This window comes from Vollenhovia emeryi, unplaced genomic scaffold (assembly GCF_000949405.1).
Source record: "Vollenhovia emeryi isolate VEMERY1.0 unplaced genomic scaffold, V.emery_V1.0 DF939485.1, whole genome shotgun sequence".
Lineage (NCBI taxonomy): Eukaryota > Metazoa > Arthropoda > Insecta > Hymenoptera > Formicidae > Vollenhovia > Vollenhovia emeryi.
Genome location: NW_011966881.1, coordinates 47,071 through 59,341, shown reverse-complemented (window position 1 = coordinate 59,341; position 12,271 = coordinate 47,071). Strand labels below are relative to the sequence as shown.

Here is a 12,271-nt window from a genome sequence, read left to right as displayed (position 1 = left end):
AGGGGGGGAGAGGGGCAGGAGGAGCTCGACTCCCCGCCCCCTCCCTCCCCCCGCTATCCTCGCCCCGCTGTTTGGGGGTCCCCTCCCTGGAGGAGGCCCCCAGCAGAACCCCGCATCTCCTGTCGGCGGCCCTCTCGGCCAGCCGAATGACCTCTTCCCTGAGACCACTCGGCCACGCCAGGGGGGCCGCCGACTTCCCCACCTCCCGCGGAGTGTATCTCGCTCCATACAAACGACGAGGTGTAACGAAACAAGGAAGGAAAAAAAACGTCAAAAAAGCATTAAAAATGCCTGCGGGTGTAACAATGAACGTGCAATTGGATCAAATAGCAAGATGTGTGCACATACCGTACTTTAGAGGCGTCTTTATGCGAAACGTGTTACCGATAAGCGGAGTACGACGAAACGAGAGCGGTATCGTCAATCTGGACAACGCGGCGGGACCCGGCACTCACTGGGTAGCGTGCGCGAAGAGGGGAAACTGTGTGGTATATTTCGACAGTTTTGGTAATCTCCGGCCGCCTAAAGAATTGGTGAGGTATTTCGGAGATGATGCAACGACTGTGTATAATCGAACATCCCATCAGTTCCCAACCTACGATTAGAGCATCTGCGGACAGCTGTGTCTACGATTTCTCCAAACGGTCGACGACTGACGCGTGTGAATTTAAAAGCTCGACGAGGCGTCGCGAGGAGTCAGTATTCGCTGAACGGCTTTTCATCCACCATGTCGCTAACACTCACGCTGACGGGAAAGAGCAGCATGCTCGCTGTAAACTATTTTCTAGCCATAGACCTGAGCGACGACGATTACGAGCTCGGTCTGAACTTTGAGACTTACAATACGATATCGAATGTGAATGCTTCGAATAATAAATTTTACTATGACGACGCGGAAATTACAATTCCCGAAGGATCGTATGAATTGCAGGCCATAAATGAATTTTTGAAACGCGCACTTTCATGGAAACGTCCACGTCGGTTCCTAGCTAATGATGGCAGTGAAAAACGCGACGACGGTGATGACGAAGACGATGAATACCCAATTGTGCTCCGCGCTAATTACAACACGATGAGAAGTGAGATCAAATGCGCCTTCGGAATAAACCTTAGCAAGCCCAACAACATTGGATCGCTACTGGGATTCTCATCGACGCGTATACTGCAACCGCGAAAGTGGCATGAATCAGACCTGCCGATCAACATTACCAATGTGAACATTATCCGCGTAGAGTGCAACGTGACCGCGGGTGCGTACAGCAACAGCAAGCCTGTGCACACGATACACGAATTTTCGCCAAACGTGTCACCAGGATATAAGATATCGGAAACGCCGATGCAGATCATTTACCTGCCAATCATCACACGGAGCATTACCGATTTAACGGTACGCGTTGTGGATCAGAACAGTCAATTGCTCGAATTTCGCGGAGAAGAAATCACCCTCAGATTGCACGTACGCCGACGACAGCGATAACGCGCGGGAGTGTGCATGAGATGCTCGTGCTAAACGGATCGGAGCAAATTGTAAAAGATACCACCAAGCCTGCGACATCGAGATTCGGTGATATCCAGTCGTCTGGTTTTTGCAAGAAGAAGAAGAAGCTCAACGCATCGAACGTGGAATTTTTAACATCTTTGGGATTCGCAGTGCGCAAACAATGATTGACATTCTCAATATCAACGAAGAGCCAATCTTCGACGAGCGCATCGTCAAGATTGAGACTCACTCGTACAATCCGTTTGCCAACACTACATTCGGACACAGCGATGAGATAAGAATACCTATACAACAACAGGATCTCTATACGTTGCCACACGAAAGTTTTCTGTACATCGAGGGAAAACTAACTACTGCCAAACAAATCGAAGGACCTGAGTACTGGGAAATAATTATGTCGCGTTCATGTTCGACGAGATCCCATATGAACTTGATGGTGTGGAGATTGATCGTGTCAGAAATGTTGGAATAACCAGCACGCTCAAGACCTATGTCTCGTCATCGTTCGATAAAATGATGTCTCTGAAGAATGCCGGCTGGGACGTGGTGAACAATAGAACCGGAGACTTTAATTTTTGTGTGCCGCTCAGCATGCTATTGGGATTCTGTGAAGATTATGAACGCGTGGTGATTAACGCCCGTCACGAATTGATTTTAATACGATCGTGCAATGATAACAACTGTCTCTTTGGAAATGCAGCGATGGAGCCTAAACTTGAAATATTCAAGATACAGTGGCGCATGCCGCATGTGTTGTTAAACGAGGCGAACAAACTGCGTGCTTTGGAAAGCGGACAATACCTCAATATGGGATTTCGTTCATGGGATCTGTACGAGTATCCGCTATTGCAACAGACGACTAAACATTCATGGGCTATTAAAACGGCTACTCAGCTCGAGAAGCCGCGGTATCTTATCTTTGCTCTGCAAACAGGTCGGAAGAATATCATGTCACAGAATGTGAGCCAATTCAGTCACTGCAAATTGAGCAACGTAAAACTCTACCTGAATTCGGAATGTTATCCATACGATGATATTAATCTGGATTTTGATAAAAACAAATGGTCGAGTCTGTATGATACGTTTTCGCGGTTCCGGAAGAGCTATTTCGGAAACGAGGTTCTTATGCCCGGTCTCACTACCGACAATTTTCTAGAACAAGGACCGTTTGTCATTATCGATTGCTCCTGACAAAACGAGTCGGTCAAGAGCGCGACTGTGGACGTGAGATTGGAATATGAATGTAAGGAGAATGTGCCAGTGAATACCACTGCGTACTGTCTCATCATACATGATCGTGTGGTTCAGTACAACCCGCTGACCAGCGTCGTGCGCAAAATTCCCTAAGTACTACATTTTGGACACAATGGTTTCCCCTCTTTCCAATACAGTTTAGAGGGGATGAAACGATTTAAAATCTACTATGCATCAAGAGCAACCGCAGTATTCCTCCTTCTCTCGACGTGTTGAATCATGTCCATACCGACGTTTGTGGACCTGCAAGGCTTCGTCGTCAGCGGTAACTTTGTTGTGAAGGAATTTGCCGCTCCCCGAGAGGGACGCGTTCTCTCTCACTACATTTTCACATGTCCCGTACCATGGAGGCTTCTCACCAAAGCGGAGCAATATCAGGCATCCTGGTTGATTGCAAATCGTCATGGAGTACGATGGGAAGACGGAATGATTCCATACAGCAGGGCTAGAAGTCTGATTACAACGGCTGTGGTCGGCATGGAAGATGATGACGATCTTGAGACACCGTTTCTCGTCTACATCAAGGGACACGAAATACGAGAATGGCTGAAGGATATGCTCTTGGATGATGCGAGAGGAGATGTCTATATTGAAACTATTGATGTAGACTACGAGGACATACCATCTCTAAATAAATTGGATGTTACACATACTTTTCACTGCCAGAAACATGTAAGAAATTGCGCTTTACAAAATGTTTTTAAACTTTACAATTGGTGGTCTAACCATAAAAATATGTAACAACATGTGTTAAGAAGTGTATTCATTGCTGTAAGCAAAATAAATATATATTATATATTGAGACGATGTCTATTTTTTTGCCGCTCGTATTCCCTTCTCTCTCTCTCTCCCTGTTCGCATCCTCTCCCTCGCATATAGCCCTACGTTGTCGCTCTTCTTCTTATTAACTACTTGGGAAGGGAAGATAGAATGGATTGGAAGTAGAAGAAAATGTATGTCATTAAAAAATTTTAATCTCATTTTATTATCTCAATTTATCAAAATGCATCACCCCGTTTATGGGCTTCGGCAAGAATTTCTTTTACGGCATAAGCTATTAATTCGCACTTTTCGATCGAAATAAATTCACAATTTTCGGTTGAATTTTTATAGTACTTGTCGTGTAGGATTCGAACTGCATCGTTCGGTGTATCGCATTTTTTTTCGCCACTCATCCACATATCTTGTACATGCACAACGAGTTCTTCGAAGCTTTCATGTACAGTTTCTAGATCCGCATACAGTTGAAAATATATGCAGTCTACACAGTGTTCCAGTTCAAATAAAAATGATATGGTTGATGGTTTCATGTACATAGAAATATTATTTGATGTTACTTTTACAATATTTCCGTGGCGCGCTCTAACTAGTTCTATAGCTAAATGATTAAGCTGTATCGCTGACGATGACGCATCTGTTGCCTTTAGCAGCTGGTCTATTTTTGATTGATTATTTCTGTATTCTTTCCAAATTGATTGATCTAACTCCATCTGATGTCCTTGATTATCGCCGAGAATTATTTCTACGTAGGATGCACGAGGTACTACTCTGATCCCAATATCTATGTATTTGAATGCTGTAGATGTCAGCGGTAACCTTCTGCACATGATACGCGGCGGGTTATGAGATTCATCATCAGAACTGAAAGAATGTATAAAGTAAAATAAATACAATTATATGTGTAAAAAATGTGTGCAAATATGCAGTAGCTTTATAGTACTCACACGTCACCACACTGTTTCTTGCACGATACAGTTTCATCTTGAGGAACGGATGGTGTATAACTGCTTCGATGAACATACGGTGTGTAATGACGATTGTTAAAACTGTTTGAAAAATACAATTAAATGTGGAAAATGGTAAAGGTAAATATACGATAACTTTGTAGTACTTACACGCTACGCTGTTTCTTGGTGGATGACATTTCCTGAGGAGTGTAATAATTCATTCTTGCTAAGGAAATCTTAAGGCCTATCAGGACACGAAGAAACTGGATGATAAATACGAACTTCTTGTCTAACGATGTGTTCGTGGGTCCCAACGTATTCTTAGTTCTCGATCTCGTAAAAAATCTCCTACTGTGGTACAGCGGGCTTCCGGACCGTTTATATACCATAAAAAGTCGCTGTCAGCAGCCAGGTTTCGGCATTTGATCTCATACCATGAAAAAATAATATTAATACGTGTAGCTGTGGTATCGGTGCTAATCAAAGGCATCATCGGTGATATCTATTACATGCTGACGCAGTAGGTGTGAGTTTAAACGCGGAACTTCCCCGAAATCACGCACCTAGACAAGAAAGTCGCTGTCAGCAGCCAGGTTTAGGCGCTTGACCTCATGACTCATGCCATGGATGCGCGCAGCTGTGTGTCTGCGCTAATCATTTGTATATCGTCATCTTCGGGTGATATCTATTACATGCATGTGCCGCGGATTGCCTCGCGCCGCGGACCCCCCCGCGCCGCGGATCGCGTAGCGCCGCGGTTCTCTCCGCGCCACCGCATCGCGGATCGCCGCAGAATATCTCCTTCCCCGCGCCCCGCGGATCGCCAAGCGTCGTGGAATAATAAACGTGGAACTCCTCGACATCGTTCACCTTGATAAGAAAGTCACTGTCAGCAGCCAGGTTTCGGCGCTTGACCCCGTGACTCATAAGAATACCCGTCCAGGTGTTCGCGCTAAAAAGTATCGAAACGAATGACAGGTCAGCACCTAGATATCTGTTACATGTCACGTAGTGACAGGTCAGCACCTTGCGTGACGTCAAGGTCGCGTACTTCTCTCCTCCCGCGGTCCCCTCGCCACGGAGTACCCCCCCCCGCCCCGCTCCCCTTTTGGAGCTCCATGGGTTAGAATTCCCCTATATACCCTACTTTCATACTTTTGAAATATATAAAAAACGAAAACTGCATTTTTTAAACTTTCTAGGTGTCTATAACCCCTTCAGTTTTCACATAAATCCGGTAATTTTTCGCATGCTTTGCTGGCTATTATCGCAGAAGAATGGCAAATTCATTTTAATAAAAGTACACCCGGTGTCTCTAATTGTAAACGCGAAAAAACGAGTTATTGGCACCAATCATCACTGATGCATTATCGCATGCCATTCCGACAATATTTTTAATAGAAATATAATATCTTTATTTTTTAAAACATCTTTAAATTTCTCAAAAATTGCACTTGCACCGCAATTTTTAGCATCTAATGCAATTAATTCTAATAATTGAGTTTTGACCATTTTTTCTGTCTGCACCCAAAATTGAACAAGAAGGTATATAATCTTTGTATCCGAAATATCCGTGCTTTCATCTACTAAAATAGAGAATTTACAGTTTTTCAAATATTGTACTGATTTTTCAATTTCACGTTTAGCGATAACATTTTTAATAATAGAAGTACATTTAGATCGAGCAAGAGAAATATTGCAATTTCAGAATCTATAAAAATACTTTGTAATAAAGGAGTCAAGTGATATGCAGTACAAAGAGCAACATTATGCTCTGCAAAAAATACTGCTAGTTCTATTTCAGCATATTTCACTTGATCGCTATAAGACTTTATTAAAGAATTATTATTATAGTTATTGTTGTTATTGTTGAGGCTTTCATCTTTATTAACCATATCTTGGTGCTTGGTGCTTTGCGAATGGCGCACTATATCTGTTCTGCAACATCTGATAGTACTATTGCACAAAATGCATAAAACTTTATCAGTTGTATGAGGGACCAACTATCCTTTAAAATTATCCTCATGAAGCCAACTGTTTCTAAAATTACGGGTATGCTTTTTAATAGCCCCTTTCTGGCTATCTGTATCCATATTAAATTACTAATAAAAAAAACTACGTACATAACACCTAGTACTGGCTCTGCTTGCACTATCTATTGCACTATCTATTGCACTATGTAGCTCAAATTAATAGTAAATTATACTTTCCTAATCCAGCTTACCTAACCTACTCGCCCTGGATCCCGCCAAAATCTTTAGCGCTCATTCTATACATGTCGTGTTACGATCCCAGAATCACCGCTGGCAGTGCGCATGCGCCAGAAAGCGGCCCTGATAGCAACACTGCGTAGAATACGGTATGGCCGACTTGTTTATGTCTCGGGTCGTCCGTCGCTCGTGCTTGCCGTCACGCTCGCCGCCCGCGATCGCTGTTTTTCTCACCGCGTTGTATCACGCGCGTCGCTCCACCTCCCGCTCATCGATCGATTATCTTACATGGCTTCCAAGTCCGGCCTACCGTATTCTACGTCCTCATTCGCCCAGATGTATCAGTTAATTACTCGATAACTATTGCGAATTTTGCAACGCGGCATATGACTTTTCTTCTGAGTTTAACCCAATCTATCACCATTTTACCATTGGCGACATTTTTAACAGACATCCTGTATACCGTGTGTCCTCGGATATCCGTTTTGTGCTTTAGACGTCCGTGAACAAAGTGCCTTCAAGTCTAGACGGTATCCTATTGCTAACAACTCGGAAACCTCGTTCTTCCTCTTTATTGGAAATCCCTTTGGATACCCGACTCCTCGGGGAAGGAGCCGGGTTATGCGGTGCCGAGTTATCCCTCTAAAACCACCACGGCGGCCATCTTTTTGCGCTGTGTGGTCAGGCACCGGGAACACATCGTGTACGACCGGTGCCAGGCCGTGCTACCCTCCCCAGATCATCTGCGGGGAGGATCCATTTCTGCAGCCCACGGTGGTTGTGGGCAGCCACGGAGTCGGGGCCACACCAGACTCCGCCCTTCTCCACGGTCTGTCTTTTTTTTATGTAGGGAGGTAGAGCGCCCCCGTACTCCCTTCCCCGGCCCGTGAAGGGCTTCTTAAGAGGCCCTGATCTCTATGTGCGAGGGGGGCCAAGGATCTCGGTTGGCCCACTCCCCCTCGCGCCTGGTGGTCGGAGCGCAGTCGGCTTACTCCGGAGCGGACTCCTTGGAGGAGCCTTTGCGCCCAGGCCACCACCGTATTAAACCGCTCGACGTCCTCTTGATAGGAGGCGCCGACGACGTACCAGCCAGCACGTCGGACGGGGGCGCAAGGACTCCAGGTCCAGCTTAACGGGGGGCGAGCGCTCGGAGGCGGACATCGTCGACGCCGCCGAGACATCAGCGGGTATCTGCGCCGGTGAAACCGAGTTCCCCCCAGTCGCCCCTCCCTCAGGTCCGCCGCCACGTTCTTCAATGGCGGCGGTAGGGCGGGAAGCGTTGACGCCGAGGCGCTTCCGCTTTCCCGCCCTCTCTATCGCCTCGGCGGTTAGAGGGTCGCCAAACGGCCCTTTCCCCTTGCCGGGGCCCTGCTCACCGGCCGGCACTCGGGATAATACACCGGCCGGTCGGAACCACGTTCCCCTGCGCGGTAGAACCGGGCAATTGCCCCCCTCCCCCCTACCCTGTGGCTTGTCGGGCGCCCGGCGGCAGGGCACACCGGACACCTCGGCTGGGCCACACACTCTTGGGCCATGTGCACCTCGGCCCCGCAGCGCAGGCAGCACCGCCTACGATCGGCGGCGCTGCGGCAGAGCTGCTGGAGGGTGCCTCCTCTCCAGGCATTTTCAAGCACTGAAGGGGGCGCCCGGCCAGCAGCTCCACCCGGGCCGAGAACAGGCCCACCCGAATCCGGCCACCGCCCTGCGCGACCTTGGAAGCCGCAACAGTGGGTCACCGGACCCAGGCGGTGTCTAGCCCATTGGGGGCCCATCAGACCGGTCCGACCACTACATCCGAGGGTCCACAGGATCCGGACTCCGCCACCGGCGAGGAAATTTCCTCCGTGGTAGCCGAATCCACAAGGTCGCGGACTCTTAGTTCGGCCATCTTCCTCCGCTGGGTGACCCTGACCCCCTCCATGAAGGCTAGGACCCCGCGCATTGTGGCGGCCAGTGTCTCTGCCGCCACCTCGTCCGCCCCAGGGAGCTCCAGGATCATGGATCCTGTCATCGCTCTCCTGGGGCCGATTTCGTGGATCCCGAGCTCTCGCAGGCAGATTGCCTGCGATGCCGCCGTCAGCGTCTTCGCATACGTGCCCGCAGGGCACGCGAGGACAACTGCCGGGTACCGCTTCTGGGGTCCTCGTCCTCGACCTCCTCGGCCATGCCCGACTGCGTCGGATTCCGGAGCATCACGGCCCCGGAAGTGCACCGGCTTCCGGCGCGCTTGCCCCCGGGGCCCAGCTGCGGGAAGGGCGGACACACCAGCGGCAACCGCTCCCCTGGGCTTTCCTCTCGGCCGCCGTCGGACCACCTCCGCAAAGGAGGGGCCGACCTCGCGGTTCAAGCCGGCTTCGCGGGTCGACGTGGAAGGGAGCCGGGTCCCAGCCTTCGCAGAGTGCTGCTGCGGGAGGGGCAAGCTCCCCCACCGACCGCACGAACCCCCTTCTTCACCCCCTCTTCCTCCTCCCCTCCCCACCCGCCCGCCAACAGCTTCCATCGCGTTCCTCCGCGGTATCACGAGGGAGACCCCGACAACGGTGGCGATGGGAGAAGACGAGGGTGACCGGGGCGGAGTGGGCGAAGGCGCAACGGGGGACGTCTGTGTCCCCGCCGCAGTCGTCCGCACACGGCGAGGGAGGAGGGAAGCATCCCGCCCCACCCCATTCGCCGCCTTGAGGGCCTCCACCTCGACCCGGAGACGCTCGTTCTGGGCCTTAAGGCACAAAACGTCGATCTCCGTGGCCCGAAGCTGGCCAACTGCTCCAACGTCGACTGCTCCAACCCCCTCGTGACGAGTTCGAGGATCGACACATTTGCTCTATCACGCACAAGGTCCTCGACTCGCCGCATCGCCCGGTCCATACGATCGGACCGGGCCCTTCTCTCCTCCGTCATCGACTTCGGCGGGGAGAGGCCAAGCCGCCGCACCTTCTCCTCCGCCCGGCGGCGCCTCTCCTCCTGCGTCCTCCTCCAGACCCCTGTGGTCTCGGGGCGACCGCACCTACGTTCCAGAGGGGAAGCAGGAAGGTGTACGTCCATCCCCAGCCCCGCGAGGATCTCCAGGTCCCCGGAGCTGAGGGCGTTCCCCTCCGTCATCCAGCCGGGAACCGACGCGCGATCACGCGCCTCCGGCTGTTTCCCAGCGGGACCCGCGACATTCGATGCTCCAATAGCGGAACACCGAATGTCGAGGGCCTCCTTCGCGGAAAGGAGACCCTCCCTACATTCGGGCCAAGGGTCCGAGACCCGACGGTGGACGCGGCTCCTCGGCAGTCCCGAGGGCGAACGAGTCGGCTCCGACTGCACCCATGGGGCCGTCGTTCTCGTCGTCCACCTAGCCAACAAAGCGTCCGTCGCCGGAAAGGCTCTCCTCCCGTTCCGGCAGGTCCGGGTCGGTCTCCGGCAGTCTCCCCAAGCGGACGACGGCGCGCTTGAGCCCGAGAACTCGGGTAAAGTCAAACGCGGCGCCGCTCGCCCGCGCGGCCGGTCCCCGGCCCCTTTGGCCCTCCAGAGGTTTGTCAGCACAGGGATCGCCAGCGGCCGCCCTCTTATCAGCCATGACCACTACTTCTATCGCCGCTCGTCCCCTCGTCATCCTCCCCCAAGCACCCTTTTCCTCCTCGACACAGGAGGTACCGACCGCCTACTTGCTTCCTATCACGGCGGTTGGCTTCTGTGACGCTTCCCCCCCCCCCCCCCACGCCCTCTCCCCCAGACGAGGAAGAGACCGGGGAGGGGTTCAACCTTCTCGTATGCGCGGAATTTTTATTTCTCCTCATTCCCCGTTGATCATCTCTTATTTCGGTTAATCCCACTGCCCGCGACGGCTGCCCCGGTCAGGGCGTGCCCTACTCCCCCATCTCTGGGGGAGGCCCCGAGTTCCCCCGGGAGACCGGGATATGACGCTGACCGGGTGAATAGTCATCCCCGGCACGAGCCTCCAGCCCCTTACTTACCCGAAGGCTTCCAAGGGTCTCGGGTTTCCGACGCTCCGGGTACCATGCGGCGGGCCCCACGGACGGACGTAGGCGTCGCACACTGGTTCGAGAAGACGATTTGCTGCTCAAAAGTCCAAATTATAAAGTATAACTGAAGCTGAAATTTATATTACTAGTATACAGAAGAATGTTTATATTGCATATATCCGCCTATAAAAGTTGAAATAATATTGCTTTCTTAGACGAAAATATAAAGTCGGAACACGCGCGAAAGCTAATCCATCTGCATCGCCTCTACATATGGTGACTTTAAGAAAGAACTACTTCAAGAATATTAATAAAATGATCAATATGTGCATATCGTTAAATTCTCCAATTTTAATTCTATAAATGCTGTAAATAGCATTAAATTCGGTTGTATCGATTTAAAGCTGTGGCTATTTTTCTAAAATCCTGCAATAAACACATAATCTGACAAACATTTAGAGATTTGAAGGTTATCGGAGTCGACCGGTGTTGAGTGGCTTAGCTCGTAATATTACTGATTGACTCTATAATAAGATGCAATAGTAAAATTTTGCGGTTTTTTACGGCTTTGAGATCTATATGCATTTGAGTTTTGCAAATAGTGTTTTTTTTGCAAATATCCCGAAAACTACGCGGTTTATAGAAAATTTCAAAGAGTACAAAAGTTTTCTAAATTAAATTTGGAACATTTTTTATATTATATAATCATTTTTTAAACATTTTTCTCAACCTAAGGTTTCCTGAATTTATGTTACTTTTTAATGAACACTCGTCGTTCAATGGCGAGCAATTCGCAAACCTTCTGTGGTTCGAGCCTACACGGCTCTGGTTTTGTTTGTTTCAATTTCCCTAGCAACGTCATTAATTCCACAGCGAAGACGATCTGCATATGATTGTCATGAGTTTCTTCTGGCTATCGTCCTCTTTCCTTCTTGGATGGTCATCGCAGTCGGACGTGCTTCTTGCGATATTCCTGCGACCTCTCCTTGAATTCTTCATGCGATCATTCTGTGATCTTGATTTATATATCGAGTATTTCATTTTAATCGCCCCAAGTAAATATCTCAAAAATATGAAAGATACGGAAAAACGTTTCAGACAAAAGTTGTTTGACTCGAAGGGGGACATAAGATGGTGCCATTGACTTGACCTTGGATAGTCATCGAATAAAACGCAGATTTTTCTTTGAGTGTGTGATTCTCCTGCGATCTTCATACAATCTTTATGCGATCTTTCTGCGACCTTTCTTCGACCTTCCTGCGATTTTCCTGCGATTTTCCTGTGACCTTTCAGTGATCTTCCTGCGACCTTCCTGCGATTTTCCTGTGACCTTACAATGATCTTCCTGCGACCTTCTTGCGATCTTCCTGTATTTTTCTGGCTCCGATACATCACCGACCTGTAGTATAGTAGGTAAATGTGCATAAAAAGACCCCACCTTCCGATGACCTTGATCTTGACATATGTTGTCAAGGACACCCTCCTTAGTATCTTCTAGAAGTTTTTAACCAGCGGTCATTATTCGTAAGAAAGTTTGTAACAAAAAAGTTTGTGGTAAGTAGGCATAAAGGCGGCTTCCTCTCCTATTCGCTTGATTTTTAAATATGTTGG

At 49.3% G+C, this 12,271-nt stretch overlaps 1 protein-coding gene across 1 annotated transcript; it reads left to right on the top strand.

Annotated features, from left to right (window-relative positions):
* Window positions 1-2,017: 2,017 nt before the first annotated feature.
* Window positions 2,018-2,692, top strand: LOC105557445. Its single transcript, XM_012004690.1, has one exon. It carries the CDS (start codon window positions 2,018-2,020, stop codon window positions 2,690-2,692), a length of 675 nt encoding a protein of 224 aa, XP_011860080.1.
* The last annotated feature ends 9,579 nt before the right edge of the window (window positions 2,693-12,271 follow it).